This window comes from Hylobates moloch, unplaced genomic scaffold (assembly GCF_009828535.3).
Source record: "Hylobates moloch isolate HMO894 unplaced genomic scaffold, HMol_V3 SCAFFOLD_4, whole genome shotgun sequence".
Lineage (NCBI taxonomy): Eukaryota > Metazoa > Chordata > Mammalia > Primates > Hylobatidae > Hylobates > Hylobates moloch.
Window position 1 is genome coordinate 42,107,870 of NW_026652279.1, and position 22,275 is coordinate 42,130,144.

General features: G+C 46.3%; 1 protein-coding gene across 1 annotated transcript; it reads right to left on the bottom strand.

Annotated features, from left to right (window-relative positions):
- Positions 1-1,499: 1,499 nt before the first annotated feature.
- PLA1A (phospholipase A1 member A) lies at positions 1,500-22,089 on the bottom strand. The gene is made up of 8 exons (XM_032150090.2): positions 21,986-22,089; positions 18,459-18,560; positions 15,489-15,578; positions 13,419-13,586; positions 11,975-12,064; positions 6,372-6,480; positions 2,433-2,597; positions 1,500-1,915 (listed from the first exon to the last, which is right to left on the bottom strand). The coding sequence occupies exons 1-8, from the start codon at positions 22,026-22,028 to the stop codon at positions 1,831-1,833; spliced, it is 852 nt and encodes a 283-aa protein (XP_032005981.2). The 5' UTR covers positions 22,029-22,089; the 3' UTR covers positions 1,500-1,830.
- Positions 22,090-22,275: the final 186 nt, after the last annotated feature.

Genomic DNA, 22,275 nt, shown 5'->3' on the forward strand with positions numbered 1-22,275 from the left:
ATTACAGGGATGTGCCGCCACACCAACTAATTTCCAGCTAATTTTTTTTTTTTTTTTTTTTTGCATTTTTAGTAGAGATGGGATTTCATCATGTTGGCCGGGCTGGACTTGAACTCCTGACCTCAAGTGATCCACCCAGCTTGGCCTCCCAAAATGCTGGGATTACAGGTGTGAACCACCACGCCCAGCCCACAATATGATTTTCATCACAGAAATATGATACACATTTGGAAAAAAAAAGCAACGAGCAGTGGGGAAAACTAAGGAAGAAGTATGTGCTAAGCAATGTCTCCCAAGATGGCAAATGGAAGTGCAGCGTAGGGTAAGACTGTCTCTAGGGAGGAACCTGGGTGGAGTAAAGAGAAGGAAAAGGAAAGGAGGGTTTTTGGTTTGAGGCAAAATAGAAAATTGCAAGCCTACATAGTAGGGAACATGTGTATTCTTTAGACATGACTGTGATCATGCAGACAGTTAAACATCTTTGTGAGCCTCACCTGTCCTTTTGGTCGTTTTTCCAAGGCCTGGACGAAGGCCAAAGCTCTCTCAGTGCCCTGGCTGACTTGGCCCAGGTGAAGTAATTGCAGCCTGTTGCTTACATCATTCTCCCAGTCTTTATTGTGGAGAGTGAATCAGCAAGTCAGCAGTTTCCTTTTAAAGCACATTTATTTATGTTTTTAAAAAAGTGAATTTAAAGAATAAAAGAATCCAGGGGGAACCTGGATTTGGGAAAGTGGTGAAGGTGTGTGCCATATCTGTTAGTTCCCCACCCCCTTCCCATCCACTGTCCACCCTTCTCTGTCCTGCTGTATGCCCCGGGCCTGTTCAGGCCATGTCAATGTGTTATTTGCCCTCTGGCTTCTGTTGGGGGTCCCTAATGGGGAGCACTAGCAGGAAAATGGGGGAGGAGGAAGAGTGAAGTCAGAGAATTGTGCTCCTGCTCCCTCCCTGCGGGGGTTGCTGCTGGCTGTGTCCCTGCACCGCAGGTCTGCAGCCTCCTGGTACTTCCCCTCCTTCTCTGGCCTCTTCACAAGTAGGGTAGTAGCAGCTTCTACTGCCAGTAGCTTCAGGGAACTGCATTATCCCTGTGGTTTCCCCACAAAAGACTATGGCAAATAGTCCTTTTCCTAAATTCTCCTCAAATAACCCAGATTGAGCGCATCATCTGTTTTTTGCTGGGCTGCGGCTGATACAAGGTTATTTACAAAGATCAAAGTTTGGGAAACACTAACCCAGAGGAAATTGACCTGTATTCCCCAAGATCTCTCTGATCCCTCAAACCTTCCAGATATCCAGAGGAGGTAATGGTAAGGGTTGGTGAATGGTGCCATCTTCCTCCCTACCCTTCATCCCCTCTCTTGTTCCAAGTACTTCTTTTAGTTGCTATTTTAATACAGATAATGCAATACTGTTTTCTCCAATCCCACAGAGTATAAATTTCAACTTTTTGTAGGTAACAGAATTCCATTCAAGTAAAACAATTAAATGATTCAGGTACTCCATGAAGTTTTATTTTTAAAAAAATTGTTTACCCTCTACATGTTTCTATTGAATCCTAAGTACAGATGCCCAAGGAGATAAAGCAAGTGCAGTTAAGTATGCATGGGAAAGCTAAAATGGGTATGTACATAAGATCAGCAATGGAAACCAAGTTCTGTATAATGAGTTCTCCCTCCCCTCCAGGGTAGCTGATTATGGGGAAAATAAGAAAGAGCTTTGCCTTTCTCCTTAGTAGTAATGGTCTACAATAAGCTGCACACACACATCCCTCATCACACCTCTCTCAAAAAAAAAAAAAAAAAATGCAGGGAGATGTGTCCTGCCCAGGTTAAACTATACACAGGCTATCTTCAGGTCACGAGAAACAGTCACACTTGCTTGTAAGTTCACTGGGTCAGGTAAGCAGACCATCTTTTCTCTGGAAGAGAAGAACAATAAGAGAGCAGTGGCTGGTGAGGAGACAGGCTTGGCATTGTGTGGCTTTTGAATTCCCATGATGTCTGGTGAAAGAAGTCTGCAATCACCTACAATTAAGAGCCAGTTCCTGTGGTCCAAGTGCCCAGGGGTGGTAAGGTTAATGACATAAATGCCTTTAGAGGAAGGGAAAGGGGATGTGGATTCTGGATCCACACCCATGAATGTGACCCATGACACAGTTGGAGTGGAGGCCACAGAGGAGAAAATATGCAATGAGGAAACTTTGTTCTAATAAAATCTTACGTAGAAACCAAATATGTAGAACAACTACAGTGGAATTTCCCCAACCCAAGATGGTCCCACAGGAGGTTCTGGAAAACACTGTGTCTCTGTCATCTCTGCTTCTAAGATGATAATCACTATGATGAGATTGAACCTCAACAGGCAGCACATCTAAGGCCAAGACTGGTCTTTGATGTGTGAGTGCATCTGGGGCGGAGGTGGATACTGGGGCTTACCTGTCATTGACAGGCAAAAGAGCAGTGCAGAACTTCCCAATAATGGTAGTCCGGTCTTTTTTCCAAACTCGGTTGGAAGACTGAAACTTGAATTTCACTTGGTTTACCTGGCACTGTGGGGTGGCATGGGCTATGATTCCTTTCCCATGGCGTTGCTGCTTAGGTCTGCAAGAAAAGGGTAAAGGAAAGGTAAATGACTGTAGCCCTTGCCACCTGTACTTCCCCCTTTGGCTCTGATCGGGCTCTGCTGGTGGCACTGGTTGGCTGTCATGCACCAAGGGGTTAGCTCCTTACCACAGTCCTTTGTGTCACCCTCACCAGCCCCTCTGCCCACACCTACAGCTTTGAATATGACCAAGAAAGTAGTTGTTGGTTTTTTAGAATAAACAAGTGGACACTGCAACAAAATAGTAGCTCCTGGATTTTCATATCTGGAAAAACTGTTCCTCATTCTTGGATTCCCAGCTGGAGGAGATCTTCACCTTCAGATCCAATTATTCAGAAGTAGAAACCCTCTTTTAGGACATTCCTTTTCAAAGAATTCTGTGTAAGGACTTTTCTGTTTTAGGCTAAGTATGAATGTGTGGGTGGGAACAGCAACAAGAAAACATTGTGAAGTGCACAGACAGAGCTGGGTGGAACCCAGGTTTGTCTTCCCAGCTGTATGGCTTTGGACAAGTTACCTAACCTGGCAAGGTGGCTGTGGAGTCACATAGCAACTAGGTGTAAGTCCCAGCTTCCCTACATGCTGCTATGAACTTGAACCATAGGGTTTGGTTCATACTGACTTCAGCCTAGTAGGCTCAGAGTGAAAACGGCATCCAGTTCTGTCTTAACCCACCCCCTTGGCTTTGCCCCCCCAGATTCCCTTTATGTATAAAGATTCAGGCACCACTTTGGACTGAGACAAAGATGAGGGAGAAGTATGAGGTGATCAACCTAGCAGAGTGCTTCCAAAAGGGCTGTGGTACCCCCTAGGTACTAGGTACTGGAGACAAAAGCAAAAAATCGTGAGATTCAATGAGGAAAGTCTTCACGCTGAGTGCAAGGCACAGCCCAGCCAGCAGAGCCTGAGGGTGGTGAGTGTGGGGTCAAGGAGGGCGCCCAGCAGGGCTGCACCACCCAGCTAGGGAAGGAATTTGACTTGTGGGGCCCTTCGTGATCCTCCCTGGCCTCCGAGTGGGATTCTGAGAAAGAGGAAAGAAGGAGGGTGCTGCGTTCCTCTCGGCGGGGGTTGGGGGCGGTGTGGGGAACTACCCTTGCCAACTGGGTTTCCCGTTCCTTTCTGGCCTTCGCAGAGTGGTGACAGGGCTTCTTTGTGTTCTTGTTGGTCCACTGTTAGTCATATCACTTGTTTTTTCCTTCTGAGGGAAGATCATGTATAATTTTGTTTAAAAACCGTTCCCTCTTTTTTTAAATTCACAAGTCTTTTGAAATATTTCAGAAGAAAAAATAAGATTGTTTCCTTTAAGCTTAGATTGAAGAGTTTGTAAAATACAAGGAATATGAAAAATCTTTTAAGCGAGTGGTTTGGGAAGTTGGCCCAGGTTAATTCTCCAATTAGAAGGAAATCTTAGAGTCGCATAAAGCTATAAGAAATTTGGAGAAAGACCACACGTAATCTCCCCATTTTTCCCCCAATTTCTGATCTGCAAGAAGTGAATCATGTTCTGGCACCTTCTTCAAAAGAGTTATGCGAACCTCTTCGTGGAGGAGGAAGCGCTAATCTGCGGAGGTCAACTGGAATTACTCAGGGAAATTTTAAAGTGTAGCTGTGGAGCCTATGCCCAGAGACCCTGATGTGATTGGTCTGGGTTGGGGGGCTTGGCGTCAGTATTTTTTAAAGCTCTCCAGGTGATTCTAACGTGCAGTCAGGGTTATGGGTCATTTTCATGACTCCTGCCAGTGTTGCTGGACCTACCAATGGGCTAGAATATGATGAAAACACCCTTCTAGAAGTAGCACAACCTCAAGCGGGTCTAATGAAAGGCACTTGGCTTACCGATACCCAGCCACAATCTGCAAGGCCCTGTGGGCACCTGCAGGCCTATGTTGGAATCCTGATGGCTGTACCGAGCTGTGTGACCTTGGGTGAGCCGGAAGGAACACCAGCTAGTGGCCATGGGTTTGGGAGCGAAGAAGTGCGCTCCTTCCAGCAGAAACTTGTAGTGCCTCATAGCAGAGTTCACGTCCAACATCCCAGCCGAGAAATATCTCCAAACTCACATCTGATCTCATCACTGTCCTGCTTAAAACTCCCAGTGGCTCTCCAAACTACTCTCAGGGTAAAAACCTGTCCTTCAAGGCCTGGCAGGGTCTGGCTCTGACTTACCTCTCCAGCCTCACACCATCCCCACAACCCCAAATCTGTGCTCCAGACACACCAGAGGTGTCACATTCTCCCTAAGCCTGGCCTGGGTAGGTCCTGTAAAGCCTGCTCATCATTTCCTTAGACTCGGTCAGGCTCTGTCTTCTATGCTGTCACTCTCAGGGCATTGCTCACACATTGAAGTGTGTGTGCACTGGTCATTTCCCTGTTTGCTCTGGATTGATCTATTCCCCTGCAGGTTCCCTCACCAGCAGGTTCCGGTGAGGTCTAACCCAGTGGAAGCATGCTCAGGTGGATGGCTGCTTTGGGCAGGAGTTCCAGAGGGGCTGCACTTCCCATGGGTTCAGCTGCCAAGCAGCCTTCCCTGTGGACCCAGCTTTGCTAACGCTACTCCTGCTTTGTCCCTCTAGCCTAGGGTTGTAGTGACTCCTGTTGTGAGTAATCTCTGCATTGTGTCCCCATCTGTTTTCCAGCTCATCCAACATACTTGTAATGAGTTCGCTGTGCTAAATTCCTTCTCTTGGACTCCTCTGTTTTCCTGACTGGACTCTGACTGAGACAGTGACGTTATCTGACAGTCTGTCTCCCGCTGGCTTGTGAATAACTAACCGGTTGCTTTTTTTTTTTTTTTTTTGAGACGGAGTCTCGCTCTGTCGCCCAGGCTGGAGTGCAGTGGTGCAATCTCGGCTCACTGCAAGCTCCGCCTCCCCGGTTCACGCCATTCTCCTGCCTCAGCCTCTCCAAGTAGCTGGGACTACAGGTGCCCGCCACCACTCCCGGCTAATTTTTTTGTATTTTTAATAGAGACGGGGTTTCACCATGGTCTCGATCTCATGACCTCGTGATCCACCCGCCTCGGCCTCCCAAAGTGCTGGGATTACAAGCGTGAGCCACCGTGCCCGGCCTAACCGGTTGCTTTTTAAAGAAGCATGCACCATGGCTACTGACTTCCTATCCCCTGCAGGCTGTGGCTCCCTACGGTTGGGGTTGGGGTTCTTTGCCCTCTCGCTTCAAGCGTAGTCCCACCAGCCCCCAAGCCCAAGTCTGCCCCAACAAAGGAAGGGAATGATTAGCCCCAGTTCCAGGAATCACCCAGCATCAAGCCCTCCTGGCCGCTAGTCTGGCCCTCAGCTCACACTCCTTTGCTGACTGACCCTGTGCCTCAGATTCCATTCTGGTAACTGACCCAGAACTGCTCTCCTTTCCCAGAAGTGGATGCTCTCCAGGCTCTGTTTAGCCCTCCCTGGGCTGGTGACTGAGGCCCTCCTCCCTACTGACATCCCTGATACCCACACTGTCTGGATTCCAGAGTATTGTTTCCTCTCAGGCACCTGATTCGTATGTCCTCTCCACCTGTTGGGACATGCCATCCCTGCTGCCTGCCTGCTCTGCCTACTCTTGTCTGAATCTGTTATACTTGGACCCACTACTGAGCAGCTCCTCAGCATGTGTCTGTGGCTGGATCTATAGTAGGTGCTGCCCCCAGCCAAGCCGGCTGGGTCCATGCATCAGCAATCACACAGTCCCTGACCTGGGATGTCCATGTGTGTAAAATGAAAAAGTAACCAACTCCTAAGGGGAGGGGTCAACCAGGTGGGACACTTACGTACATGGTGATCTTAGATGAAGAGGTGACATTACTGCTAAGGAAGGTAACCTCGATGTTGGTGTCCTTGTTTCTCAGTTCCTTCAAGTGAAACTCCACGAGGCTGTGATGCACTAGGAAACCAAAACACAACAGAGACTGGCCAGAGGGCAGAAGGTGCACTGGTCAAAAACCCCAGAGAGCAGCAGTGTGGTTGGGAATCTTGGCTCTATCTCTTAGTAGCTGTGTGCCCAGGAGCAGATTACCTATAATCTCAGATCCTCAGTTTCCTCAAGTGTAAATTGAGGATAATAAAAATAGACACTTGGCCGGATGCAGTGGTTCACACCTGTAATCCCAGCACCTTGGGAGGCCAAGGCGGGTGGATCGCCTGAGGTCAGGAGTTTGAGACCAGCCTGACCAACATGGTGAAACCCCATCTCTACTAAAAATATAAAAATTAGCCGGGTGTGGTGGCGGGTGCCTGTAATCCCAGCTACTCAGGAGGCTGAGACAAGAGAATCGCTTGAACTCAGGAGGCAGAGGTTGCAGTGAGCAGAAATCGCACCACTGCACTCCAGCCTGGGTGGCAGAGCAAGACTCCGTCTAAAAAAAAAAAAAGAAAAATAGACACCCTAGGTCTGAAATAAGTGGGTTAATATGTATGAAGTCCTCAGGACAGTGCCTGTGCCTAGGAAGCATTCAGTAATGTTAGTTTTTGTTATTTTGTAATACTGATGTTTTACTTCCCCTTGTTTGCTGACATATTCATGGTGGGATGATCTTGAATGAGCCAAAATGCATCTATCATATACGGCTATCCTTTGAATGTTTGTATGCCCTCCAAATTCATGTTTAAACTGAATGCTCTGTGCAACAGTATTGAGAAGTGGGGCCTTTGAGGGACGGGATTAAGTCATGAAGGCTCTACTATCATGAATGAAATAGTTCCTTATAGAAGGGCTCAAGGGAATTGGCAAGGCCCTTTTTTGACCTCTTGCCTTCTGCTGTGTGTTAATGCGGTATCTGTGCCCTCTGGAGAATGCAACAGCAAAGCACCTTCTTGGAAGCAGAGAGTGCAACCCTTACAGACATGGAATGCCAGTGCCTTGATCTGGGACTTCCCAGCCTCCAGAGCTGTGGGAAAATAAATTTCTGAGCTTTGTAAGTTACCCAGTCTCAGGTAGTGTGTCATAGTAGCACAAATAGACTAAGACATAAACTAAAGATTTAACTCATAAGGTCAGGCGCAGTGGCTCACTCCTGTAATCCCAGCACTTTGGGAGGCCAAGGCGGGTGGATCACCGGAGGTCAGGAGTTTGAGACCAGCCTAGCCAACATGGTGAAACCCTGTCTCTACTAAAAATATAAAAATTAGCAGGGCATGGTGGCAGGCACCTGTAACCCCAGCTACTAGGGAGGCTGAGGCAGGAGAAGCACTTGAACCCGGGAGGCAGAGGTTGCAGTGAGCCAAGATTGTGCCACTGCACTCCAGCCTGGGTGACAAGAGTGAAACTCTGTCTCAAAAAAAAAAAGAAAGAATTAATTCATAAAATATAGCAACGGCCCTGCTCCCTCTCCCGCTCCCAGCGTCAGGGAAGCAGGCTGTGTGTGTAGGAGACTGCTCCTCTCCCTGGGGCCACTGGTTACCTATGTGGCATCCAGACTCTCCCTTGAGCAGCATGGATGCTGGAGGTCTCAAAGTGAGTGTCACCAACATAGACTGGGTGTACAGCCTAGGCCACGGTGATACCCCTGGGACCTGCTGTCCCTCTGGCAAGAGAAGGTAAGAAAGATTACAGGCCAGGCATGGTGGCTTATGCCTGAAATCCTAGTACTTTGGGAGGCCAAGGTGGGCAGATCACTTGAGCCCAGGAGTTCAAGACCAGCCTGGGCCACATGGCAAGACCCAGTCTCTACAAAAAAACGAAAACAAAAAATTAGCTGGGAATGTGTTGTGTACCTGTAGTCCCAGCTATTTGGGAGGCTGAGGTGGGAGGATCACCTGAGCCCAGGAGGTTGTAGCTGCAGTGAACCATGAATGTGCCACCACACTCCAGCCTGGGTGACAGTGGGAGACCCTGTCTCGAAAAAAAAATCAAAATTAACAATTTTAAGAAAAGCCAGGCACTGTGGCTCATGCCTGTAATCCTAGCCCTTTGGGAGGCTAGGGCAGGCAGATCACCTGAGGTCAGGAGTTCAAGACCAGCCTGGCCAACATGGTGGAACCCCATCTCTACTAAAAATACAAAAAAATTAGCCAGGCATAGTGGCGGATGCCTGTAGTCCCAGCTACTCAGGAGGCTGAGGCAGAAGAATTGCTTGAACTCAAGAGGCGGAGGTTGCAGTGAGCCAAGATCGTGCCACTGCAGTACAGCCTAGGTGACAGAGCGAGACTCTGTCTCTAAATAAATAAATAAATAAATAAAGATTACAGTTTCCCTAACACACTGTCCTTTTTTTAATTAAGGGGTAGGTGCACCTGGTGGCATTTTGCAATCACTTTAGTCTCAGGGAATTTTCCCAGGCTCTTTTGGTGATGGGAACATAGCTAGAGATGTAATCCTTCGCCTCTCCTCTACCTGTACTTTTTCATTTGCCATATTTTATGGGCTAACTTTGGGGAGGGGAATATAAACTGGATGCAGGGGAGCTCAGCACTAAGTTGAAGGAGTGCTATGGCCCATCTGGGCTCCCTGGGATTAGGAACAGGGCTCACCAAAAGGTGCCAAGATGCCAAGAACCCACGAGAAGAAAAGAGCCTTGAATGCTTCCCCTCCACAGAGGACATCTGACACCACACCCCGTCTGTCTCTCCTTCTCAGATGTTACTATGGGATGTCAATTGTTATGGGATGGGCAAGGGCTGAACTGGAAAGGATGATATTTGCAATGTGGAAAAAATAGCTAACTTACAGAAGCTTTAGGAATTTAATTCTCAGGGCTGAGTTTGCTATATTATATTATTAATACTTCTTCCTTTGCTAGCAGGTATCATTGATTAAGAAAGTTTTCTAAGATTCTGTTTCTTCTTCTTCTTCTTCTTTTTTTTTTTTTTTAAGAAACAGGTTCTTGCTCTGTTGCCCAGGCTGGAATGCAGTGGCACAATCAGCTCACTGCAGCCTTGAACTCCTGGGCTCAAGCAATCCTCCCACCTCAGCCTCCCTAGTAGCAAGGACTACAGGTGAGCACCATCATGCCTGGCTAATTGTAAGCAATTTTTGTAGAGACTGGGTCTCACTATGTTACCCAGGCTGCTCTCAAACTCCTGTCCTCAACACCCTCCCACCTCAGCCTCCCAAAGTGCTGGGATTACAGACGTGAGCCACTGCTCCTGGTCTGCTTCTTTCTTCACTTACCCTGGAGGCCCCAAGGGAGCCAGGCTTAATGTTGGGTGGGTGGGAATTAGTGGAATCAAATCTGCACAGGAACGTGTCTCATGTCACACAACACAGAGTCCTGAGTGGTTGGTCAGGAGGCCTGGATCCAAGGCCCACTGCTTACAAGCCATGCTGCCTTGCCTAAGACACTGAGCCTCTCCATGCCTCAGTTCCCTCATCTGCAAGTAATAGCCCCCAACTTATCACACAGGACATGGTAAGGATGGAGTGAAGTAATGGAGAGAAGGTACACTATGTGAAAAACTGTTCTATGAGGGAATATATTGTTTAAAAATTATTATTTGGTAGAAGATCCTCTGCCCATGCTGGCGCATGCCTGGCACAGGTCAACATTGCTGAAGTCAAAGCAGGCCAAGGTTGCTAGGCAAGGGAGCCCAGTGCCATGATGGCCTGAGAGTGGCTGGAGAGCTGCTGGTCCCTACCCGCTCCTGGCGGCCAGAGGACACCCATATCTGTCCGGGGAGAGCAGGGAGGACCCAGCTCCCATCCCTAGAAGTGACAGCTCAAGGCAGAGCATGCCTGTTTATGTGCCCCTCTGTGGTTTTGGAACCAACAGGGCTATGCTTCTGAAGGTGTGGGGAGGTGGTCTCACAACAAATATGAAACAGTCAGAAAAAGTATGGCCCTGTGAACCCCCTCAGCAGGGACCTTAACATGCTGTTAGTCTCCAGGCATTCCCCAGTTTCCTGCCAGGTGTATTCTTAGCTGCACAGACACAGAGGCACCAGCTCAGGTTGCTGTGAATCTGCCCAGCAGCTGGAATTAGAAGTCAGGACATCTGGTCCTGGCAGCACCACCTCCACCACCAGACAAAACATCCTCCCGCATGCCAGCTCTGCTGGGGTGGCGCTGACAGAAGGGGAGCTGAGACATACGGCCTGCAGACAGCAGGTTCTCAGAAGATGGAAGCATGGTGGTGGCGAGGAAGCAGTATAGATTTTAGAGCCAGGAGACCTGGAGTTGAGTTCTGACCTTTTCACCCAGCTGTGGAGCCTTGGGCATGTGACTTTGTCTCTCAGAGCTTCCCTTTCCTTACGTCTCCCAGTTGGGTTGTTGAATGAGCTGATAAGGATGTGAAAAGCCCACAGTTGACTCTGTAGTCCACTTTGCTCCTAAGAGGTAGCCATAAATTTTCTCTGGCATGAAGATAGAAACACCCTAACTATTCTTCTCCCAAATTCTCTGATTCACTAAGGGAAGGAAATTATTACTGATTGGATTCCAGTCCCTGTGCTAGCGATCTCCTGTGCGCCATTTTATTTTATACTCACAATTGATTCTTTAAAGTAGGTACTGTTATGGTTCCCATTTTCACATAAGGATATAGAGTTCAGAGAGTTTAAATAGCTTGCTCCTGATCACACAGCTGGTAAGTGGAGAAGCTGAGATTTGAATCCAGGTCCAGGTGAGCACAGAGTCTGAGCTCTGGGCTCCATATCATACGGCAGCAGGCCTTCTAGTATCAGGAAGATATTTTCACAAAGATCCCTGCACTGATTGACATAAGCTGATCAGAAAATCAGTTAAAATTGGGTGGCATATAGTTTATCATCCAAACCAGCATACTTTATCCTATACACGTGATAAAGCAGACAGGACCCCAGGATAACCAGCATAAACTAGGAAGTATAGTCACCCTAGTTAAGATGCACATAGCATAGGGAAGGACGATGTTTCAGCTTGTAATGTATTTCATGGATTCTGGACACATTTTTATTTCACATTTAACATCATTACAATCACCAGCATCCTAGCTTTAAGGAAATGCCATGGTTAGGAGCAACAGTGAGAAGCTGGAATGCATCTGTGAAGGGGAAGGATACCAGAGGGAAAGGTTCAGTATTCCCCAGGGACCCCGACCTTGGAGGCTGCCAGAGTGAGAACCACATAGGGTGGGCGCCAAGAAGTGGGAAATGAGAGTGCAGAAAGGAGGCGGCCAGAGGACACTCCTAAACACCATTCTAGAGAGAAGACCCACTAGAGGGTAAATTTTGAGGGTAAGAGGAAATAGGGTCAGTAGATAGACGGTAAGAAGCCCCCAAGTCCTCATCTGAAGAGCAATCGGTTGGACTCACCCTGAAAGTTTTGGTTCAGACCAGGGGCTGTTGCCACACCTCCAGTGATGCCTTTGCCCTTATCATTCACTCCCACCCAGGCTACCACACTGGGCTGGACTCCTCTGGTGGTGCCCTGGCAGAGCTGAGCTCATGCATTTCCCCCTACTCACTGCAGTACGGAGCACTGGAAGTAGTCAGGAGGTAGACTTTCACTTCCTTGGGGAGCGGCTCTATCTTGACACCACCTTGTTCCACCAGTCCTGGAAATAAAGAAGCAAAGACAGCAGAGTCCTGAAAGGCTATCTTAGGGTCCCACAGCACCCAGCCACGTGTTTATTAATTCATGCACCCATTTATTCCACGGACATCTACACCGTACACGCACTATGTGCTGTATTCTGAGGTGAGTACTGGCATCCCAGCAACTCGGTCCAGTGGGCAGTAAACACACACATAAACGGAAGTATGCTTTTCGGATCATCTGACTCATTCTTGGCAGGTAATTATAAGAAATCTGATACTAATCTGTCTCTAACTTGCAAAACAAATCTCCTATAGCAGTTGTTTTCATGACAGTTATATCCCATGCAGTGGGAGCACGGTGAAGCAGGAAGTGTTTGACCTGAAGACTAGTGGATGACAAGTGGGGAGAGGGCATTCTGGGAAGAGAGTATGGTTAGGACCAAGGCACACAGGTGAGGAAGCCCGATGTACACTTGGAAGTACAAGTAGTTAGCACCACCAGGTGTTCAGCGCGAGGGAAAGTGTAGTGAGAGATGAGGCCGGGCAGACAGTGTGAGGTGGCAGTTATGTCTGCGGGTCCATGGCATCTAGGGGAAACTGACATATGCACAATGAGTAGGAAATAATGATGACTTGTTCTATCATTGGAAGCTACCCTACTTTACTATTTTGTCAAGCTGGTACCCATTTCACTCATATAAGCAGTGACAGGCTGCTGCAGTTGAGTGGCAGCCAGGGATAGCAGGACGTGAGAGAGTGTGGGAGGGAGAGAAACCATTTCCACTGCCCAGGAGTTTTTCCTGGAGCTCTTCATCCTGGATAACCACAGGATATTCATAGCAATGGTCTACACAAGTGAGTTAGAGGCCAGATCCTGCAGCCTTTCTGGCATCCTTTCCCCAGACTGGCCTGGATCATCCAGGAAGGTGCCCAAGTCCCCCAGCAACTAGGCATCACCCCAGCTGCCATGAGGCCACCAGAATATCAGACCTCTAATGTGGGTCTTGTGTTCCACTCTTAGGGATTCCCCACCACACAGAGATTTAGGGTCTATGAAGAACTGGAGAATGGCCAGCAGTGAGAAAGACCTATAGGCAGCATCTGGTCTGAGAGTAGAGGAACCTGTATGTGGGAAGGGTATGTGTGGGGCAAGGATGGCCATAGGGAACACTATAGAGAGTGAGGGGTGGGGCACGAGAACCAACCGTCCACCTCCAAGTAAGAACAGGCTGAGCACCTCATCGCTTAATTTTCTTTTCCCCAATAAGATAGAATTCTTGACCGTAGGAGATCAGGACATTAACAGGGACAACTAGCAGGGCTTGAACTTTCCTAACATTGTCAAAGAAAGTCAAAGGGGTAGCACTTTACCTATCCTTGGGCAGGAAAGCAGAAAAGGGTTGAAGCAATCCAGACAGTGTCCAGCAAGGAAGGCCTTGTAGCTGGCACAGGGAAAGGCCATCAGTGGACAGGAATTCTCCAGGGCGCTGATGTAGAGGTGCACAGCCCTCATGTGATCACAGATCAGATAACTATAACCTGAACAGAGAAAAAACACAACTAAGGTTTCAATCAAGACAAATGGAAACCTATGCTGTTTACTGAAGCTCTATTGAATTTTATATTCCAGCAAGCTGTAAATACATGCATGGGAGTCCCCTCAAATCACTTTTTCAAAATATTAGTGTACATGGTTACTACATTCTACTTTTTCATTTTACTTTTCCTGAGATACATAAGCATAATCCATCAAGAAAATTGCTTGATTTGAGATGCATTCTTTTTTTTCTTTTCTTTTCTTTTGAGACGGAATCTCACTCTGTCACCCAGGCTGGAGTGCAATGGCATGATCTTGGCCCACTGCAACCTCTGCCTCCTGGGTTTAAGTGATTTCTTGCCTCAGTCTCCTGAGTAGCTGGGATTAGAGGTGCACACCACCACGCCTCACAAATTTTTGTGTTTTTCATAGAAACAGGGTTTTGCCATGTTGGCCAGGCTGGTCTCAAACTCCTGACCTCAGGTCATCCACCTGCCTCAATCTCCAAGAGTGCTGAGATTACAGGTGTGAGCCACCATGCCTGGCCTTGAGATGGATTACGTGATCATGCAAACTCTCCTTCATAAAATGGGAATATATAGAGAGTTGATGATGCTGCCCCACTTCTCAAAATGGGTATTTGTGCATATTTTTACCTTCTTTATCATCACCCATACAACCAATTTTTTACAACCTCATTATAACCTACCCAGCAGTGAGACTGCTGCATCAGCCACAGTTTATGGTCACTCTCTACAGCCAATGCGCTGAGGCTCACCGGCCAAATGACTGATATGCTGAATTTGTTAAATATCCCAGTTTACCAAAACTTAGTTCACTGTTATTTACTATTTAAGTTTGCAGCATTCAACATTGGATAAATTGGCTGGAACTAAGAAGTATGTGGTGAGCTACAACTCCAGGGTCCTGGGGTCTTCAAACTCTCCCTGTACCTTGAGACCTCGTTGCTGAGACCTGCAACCAAGGTCAAGCAATATTTTGACTTTCCTTTCCCCTGTGGTTGGGACACTCTGTATGGCCAAGCTCTTTCCAGTTGCAACAGGGAGCTGGGGCAGAGACAAACTAAACCCTTCTCAAATTGTGTTATGAAGAAAAAATGAAAAGTGGCCAATTGAAATGCCACCAAATCTTCAAAAGCCATTGAAACCAAACTATCCTATTTTATCAGAATTGCTGAGAAATTCACAAATTGTGAAAAGAAGCATGTTTTTGGAAAACTAGTAAATTTGGTAAAATAGATCAGTAGTTATTCAATAAGATTGTCAAAAGAATCCTTAAAATGTTAGAAATTTGGTAAAGCAAGAAAAGACTAAAAACATAGCAAACAGAAATCAGCATTTTAAATTTTTATATGAAATGCTGATATATTGGCTATATTCATAAGATATAAGAAAACCAAATAATTATTGATCTTAGCTTTTGACAAATTTAGTATGCTAAAAATATATCAATAAATATATTAAAAAGAACATTCCAGAAGGCTGTATTTAAAGAGAGGAAATGTACGGTCATTGAATGTGTTCAAAAAGATCATCTTGAAAACAATTTTAGAGAACTGTTTGAGTTGGTAAATGTGGTGAAATGGCTGGGCAGTTAATTGATCCTTCTGCTCGCCAGCTTTGGGCACGATGGCTTTGCCTCTGCCACAGCAAGGCTCTGTAGAGGATGCAGTTGGTGTGGACTGTGCCACACCCTCCCCTCAAATGCCTGGGCTCTGAAGACATCCATCCTTGAATACACTCGGAGTAAAGCGTTATGGGACATAGCAAAGGACACTGTCAAGCAGACCCTCTATGGCCCACTCTGGCTGACTCAACACAAAAGCTGTTGGTGAATTCCAATCTTTGGGGTTGCCAAATACCAACTTTTACTGGCTTTCTGACCTGCGTAAAAGAAGGTGGGGCAGCCAGGTTGATCTTGGCCTCCATTGACGAAGTAGTCCACGTGTCCAACGGGAATCCGAATACCCAAATCTGAAAGGAGGCAGAACTCCATTAACTTCCTTACTTCAGGGGGTCGGCTGGCAGCAGACCTCAAACTCTGACCTCGGGAGCCCACCCACACTCTGACCTCGAGAGCCCACCCATTCTCTGCCACGTCACTTCTAAGGGCTGCGAGACTTCACAGGATGAGCCCTCAGACAGATTTCTTTTCTTTTCTTTTTTCTTTTTTTACTTTTTTTTTTTTTTTTGAGACGCTTTTTTTTTTCTCGCTCTTGTCACCCAGGCTGGAGTGCAGTGGCGCAATCTTCTCTCACTGCAACCTCCGCCTCCCGGATTCAAGCGATTCTCCTGCCTCAGCCTCCTGAGTACCTGGGATTACAGGTGGATGCCACCAAGCCCAGCTAATTTTTGTATTTTTTTTAGTAGAGACAGGGTTTCACCATGTTAGCCAGGCTGGTCTTGACCTCAGGTGATCCACCTGCCTCAGCCTCCCAGTTTTCTAAAGGGATTTTTCACGCTAAAGGGAACCAAAGAGATTCGGTTGGTAAGATACTCATATTTGCCTAAGAAAATCAAGAAAAATATCCTGTAACACAAGTTTTTGTAACTCAGTAAATGTTATAAACTTGGTAAATTTCCTCATTGAGTAGTTTTGATTTTCCTTTGAGTAATAGTTCAGGTAAACATGTATGGGGTCACATTTCCACATTCTCCCCAAAAACATATCTTTGTGCTCTCCTGACTGAGTGGAAATAGGACATGGCTCCAGAGCTGAGGTAAGAGAGCATCCTCTGCCCTCTTTCTGTCCCTGTAACCAACTCCTGGACCCTCCGCTGTGGCAGACTTGAGCCCTCAGACTGGCTCAGGCCCAGCTACTTAAGACCCCGACTTTCTTCTTCTATCATCTGTCACTACTGGAAGAAATTGATTGTGTGTTATTTGCTTACTGCCGTCGATCTGGAGGTTAAGCAATGACCTAGAAGCCATCCTTGAGTCTTGCCTTTCCCTCATACCCCACATGCAGCCCATCACGAGTCTAGTCAGCTCTACCTCCAAAACATATTTTGAGTCTGTCTACTTCTCTCTGTCTTTACTGCCACCACCTTTGCCCAAGCCACCATCATCTCTCACCCAGACCCCTACTGCAGACACTCTCTAATGGGCATCCGGGCTTCCCTTCTTGACTCCTACGGTCCACTTAGCCTGTAAGCTCCATGTAGGCAGGGACCTCATTCATTGTGTTGATTACTGCCGTATTCTCAGCACCTGCCACGTAGCTTAATAAATATTGATTGAATAAATAGAATGTTTTTTTTTTTAAGTCACATCAGGGAGAGGCTCCAACTTTGCAGGGGCCTGAGAGGCCTTGCTTAGGTAAATGGGTACCTAATAAGACACATATTTAGCAAATTTAAGGATAGAAAGGATTCACTTTTTTTTTTTTTTTTTTTGAGATGGAGTATCGCTCTGTCACCCAGGCTGGAGTGCAGTGGCACGATCTCCGCTCACCGCAAGCTCCACCTCCTGGGTTCACGGCATTCTCCTGCCTCAGCCTCCAGAGTAGCTGGGACTACAGGTGCCCACCACCACACCTCGCTAAATTTTTGTATTTTTTTTTTAGTAGAGACGGGGTTTCACTGTGTTAGCCCGGACGGTCTCGATCTCCTGACCTTGTGATCCGCCCGCCTTGGCCTCCCAAAGTGCTGGGATTACAGGCGTGAGCCACCGCCCCTGGCCAGTATTCACTTTTTAAATGAACAAGCTTATCTCACCTAACATAGCTAGGAAGAGGTCTGTGGGCTTTGGTTTCCTATCTGTGAAATAAAGGTGGGAAGAAGGGTTGGACAATATAACTGAATGTGTTTCTTTCAGAATCATGAGTCTTAAATGCTAAAAAGAGGCTTCTGACCACAGGAAATGAGATAAGGACATCTCTAACTTGAGCTGCAATCTCGTCTGGTCAGGGACAGATGTTATTTCTCCCTGCACCCACCACACTAAGCGCAGACCCCATGGGCATTTGCCATGGAGCAGAAATGAAGAGGAATACCCCTGCCTTTCCCAACTGGTCAGAAGAACTTAATTTGGTCATAATGGGTTGAGAGTTGGGGAGTCTTTCCTGTGCCTGTCACTATTGGAAAAGGGATTCTTTTTTTTTTTTTTTTTTTCGAGACGGTGTCTCGCTCTGTCACCCAGGCTGGAGTGCAGTGGTGCGATCTCAGTTCACTGCAAGTTCCGCCTCCCGGGTTCATGCCATTCCCCTTCCTCAGCCTCCGGAGTAGCTGGAACTACAGGCAGGCGGCCACCACGCCTGGCTAATTTTTTGTATTTTTAGTAGAAACTAGGTTTCACCGTATTAGCCAGGATGGTCTCCCAAAGTGCTGGGATTACAGGCGTGAGCCACCGCATCTGGCCAGGAAGAGAGATTCTTATTCTCCACTGGACTGAAGGGCCAAGCTTGTCATCTGGGGAGGAGGGAAGTTGTGACAGGCCTGCCTGTCTGGGGAGTGGAATGGCCCAATACCTTGGGACCAGGCACACCTATCCTAAAAAAGCTTCATGACTTTCCCGTAAGTCAGCCAGGTAGCAATGCCCTACCCAGTACTGCTCAGCACGCTGTTGTTACTGCATTCATTTGAATTAGAAAGTGAGACTCATAACCAAATACGTTTGGTCTATAAGTGAGAATCCTCTTGCCTATAGTGGCTAAAAATACAACCATTCACCTCAGTGGTCACAGAGACAGAGCTGGAAGAGACTTTCAATAGCATTTTGGTAAACTCTTCACTGTGCAACAGAAGGTCAAAGAGGGGCAGGGCATCTCTGCCCAGGGCCACAGAGCTAGATGCCAGCCTCCTAGGCACTGCCTTGAGCTCATTCCCTCACCCCAGGAAGGTCACCCCAGCTCACTGTCGGTGTCTGTGTGGATGGCTTCCACGAAGAGGGCATCTCCGGCATCCAAGCGCTCCTCCACACTGGCCCTGGTGTACTCAGGTCCAGCGGGGTCCAGGCCTGTGAGAAGAGACTGATATGAGGGACCTCTTTCCTCTCAGCTGCAGGAACATTCCTGGACCCACCACACACCCACCCTTCCAGTGCAGATCATAAAGCCTCCCTGAAAAGACCCAAGGGTTGGGAGAATTCGCTGAGGACCATCTTCCTCAGGAAACCCCACTCTGTTGTCTGTCTAGAGGTAACCTCTCAATGACTCAGTTTCTCTGGCTCTAAGATGAGCTCGAGACCAGGCGTGGTGACTCACGCCTGTAATCCCAGCACTTTGGGAGGCTGAGGCGGGCGGATCACGAGGTCAGGAGATCGAGACCATCCTGGCTAACATGGTGAAACCCCGTCTCTACTAAAAATACAAAAAATTAGCTGGGCGTGGTGGCAGGTGCCTGTAATTCCAGCTACTCGGGAGACTGAGGCAGGAGAATGGCGTGAACCCGGGAGACGGAGGTTGCAGTGAGCCAAGATCGCGCCACTGCACTCCAGCCTGGGCGACAGGGTGAGAATCCATCTCAAAAAAAAAAAAAACATGACCTTGATAACACCAATTATTTGATGGAAGTTAATGTAATGTAAAGCTTGTTACTACCTTCATGTAGTAATAACAATAGCTAAATTTCTTCGAGCAGTTACTGTGTACCAGGCCTTATGCCCGGAAGTTTTACACACTTTAGTCCTCATCATAACACAGTGATTACTGTGAATACTACTATTCCCATGTCTCAGTTTGGATCCCTTCCCTTCCCCCTATAAAAAGCAGACCCTGCCACAAGAGTTCAAAGTAGATTTGGGAGAAAGTCTCAGGAAGCATGGTGAGGGAGTGGGAAAACAGGTCAGGGAATAAAGGAAAATAGTAGTGAGTAGGTTATCCCCCTGGGCTCTCACCCCATTGGGGCACCTCTGTGAGATTCTGTAAAACAAGACCCAGAATTGTCCCACCAAAAGGCCAGGAAGCTGAGGGTTTTTGCCACACAACTCCAGTCCCTTATTAACTGAGAGTGGCTCTGGAAGCATAAAGTCCTCCACACTTTTACACATATATAACAAAACTGTCTAAAGTTTATTTCCACAGTGGGCCAAGGAGATGTGGGCTGTTACAACCATTTTACAGATGTAGAAAGTGAGGCTCAGAAAGAAATAAAAGGGGAAGTGCTTGCCAGAGCAATCAGGCAAGAAAACAGCATCTAAATAGGAAAAGCGGAAGTCAAATTATCTCTCTTCATCAGTGATATGATTCTAGAGAACCCTAAAGGTTTGACCAAAGACTTCTAGACCTGATAAACAACTCCAGCAAAGTCTCAGGACACAAAATCAATGTACAAATGTCAGTTGCATTTCTATGTACCAATAACATTCAAGCTGAGAGCCAAATCAAGAATGCAATCTCATTTATGATAGTCACACACAAAAATAAAGTACCTAGGAACACACCTAACCAAAAGAGCGAAAGATCTGTACAAGGAGAACTCTAAAACCCTGCTAAAAAAAAAAAAATCATAGGTGACACAAACAAATGGAAAAGTATTCTATGCTTTTTGCATAGTATTTGCCAAAGTATCTGTATTCTATGCAGGTTTAGAAGAATAAATATTAAAATATCCATTTTGCCCAAAGCAATCTACAGATTCAATGCTATCCCTACCAAATTACTAATGTCATTTTTCACAGAATTATAAAAATCTATTCTAAAATTCATATGGCACAAAAAAAGAACCCAAATAGCCAAGGCAATCCTAAGCAAAAAAAATAAAGCTGGGCACATCACACTACCCAATTTCAAACTATAATACAAGCCTACAGTAACCAAAACAGTATGGTACTGGTACAAAAATAGATACATAGGCCCATGGAAGAGAATAGGGCCTGAAATAAAGAAGCACACCTACAGTCATCAGACCTTTGACAAAGCTGACAAAAATTAACACTTTTTTTAGAGGAAAAGATACCCTATTTGATAAATGGTGTGAGAAAACTGGCTGACCATATGCAGGAGAATGAAACTGGACCCCTGCCTCTCACTATATACAAAAATTACTCAAGAAGGATTAAAGACTTAAATGTAAGACCTCAAACTATGAAAATCCTAGAAGAAAATCTGGGAAATACTCTCCTGAATATTAGCCTAGGCAAAGCATTTATGACCAAGTCCTCAAAAGCAAATGAAACAAAAACAAAAATTGACAAGTGAAACTTAATTAAACTAAAGACCTTCTGTACAGCAAAATAAACAACCAATGGAGTAAACAGACAACCTACAGAATGGGGGAAAATATTCACAAACTACGCATCTGACAAAGGACCAATACCCAGAATCTATAAGGAACTTGAACAAATCAACAAGAAAAAAACAAATAACCCCATTAAAATGAGGGTGAAGGACATGAAAAGAGACTTCTTGAAAGAAGACATACAAGTGGCTAACAAACATATGAAAAAATGCTGAATATCACTAATCATCACACCATGATATACCATCTCACACCAGTCAGAATTGCTATTATAAAAAAGCAAAAAATAAATAAATAGATGTTGGCAAGGCTGCAGAGAAAAGGGAATACTTATACACTGTTGGTGGGAATGTAAATAAGTTCAGCCACTGTGGAAAGCAATCTGAAGATTCCTCAAAGAACTAAAAATAAAATCACCATTTGACTCAGTAATCCCATTAGATACATACCCAAAGGAAAAGAAATTCTTCTACCAAAAGAATACCTGCACTAGTATATTCATTGCAACACTATTCACAATAGCAAAGACTTGGAATTAACCCAGATGCCCACCAATGGTAGACTGGATAAAGAAACTGTGGTACATATACACTATGGAATTCTACACAGCTATAAAAAAGAATGAAATTATGTCCTCTGCAGCAACGTGAGTGTAGCTGGAGGTCATTTTCCTAAGCCAATTGATGCAGAAACAGAAAACCAAATACCGCATGTTTTCACTTATAAGTGGGAGCTAAACATTGGGTGCACATGGACACAAAGATGGGAACGATTGACACTGGGGATTTCAAAAGGGGGAGGAAAAGCAAGGGGAAAGGGTTGCAAAACTACCTATCAAGTAGTGATTGCTACTTGGGCAACGAGATCATTAGAAGCCCAAACCTCAGCATCACATGCTATACCCGTATAATAAACCTGCACATGTAAACCCTGACTCTAAAAGTTTTTTAAATAAGAAATTTAAAAATAAAAAGTAAAAAAAAAAAATACATGGCCTCTCACACTGATATTAGAAATCATGCAATAATAACACACCACCATTTTATACGAAAGAACCACAATAAATAAATTTTAGTGGTAATAAGTGACTTGATCGTAAGAACAAAGGCTCTGTACTCCCCTCTGCTTGCTTTAGAAGAGAAATTTTCAGGGCAAGCTTTCTCTATCTCTAAAGCCTGGAGGATGGGCAGGGAGGAATGTTACCTGTGATCTGCCCCAGCCGGCCTCCGAAGAGCTGTCCCACCATGCCCCCAACGTGGGCCCCCAGGCTAACACCAATGATGTGGATTGAGGATTCCGACACACCCAGCATCTAGAAGAGCAAGGACAGTGAGTTGCCCGTGGGCCACAGAGTCTGCTGGCTTCACAGTGGCAGGCTTTCCCCCGAAGCTTCAGAAGCCGAGGCCCTGGGCATGACACACCCACCACACTTACTTTGGAGGGAAAAAGGACAGCACTCTCATCGTTAATCACTTTTTCTCTTCCTGGGCTCC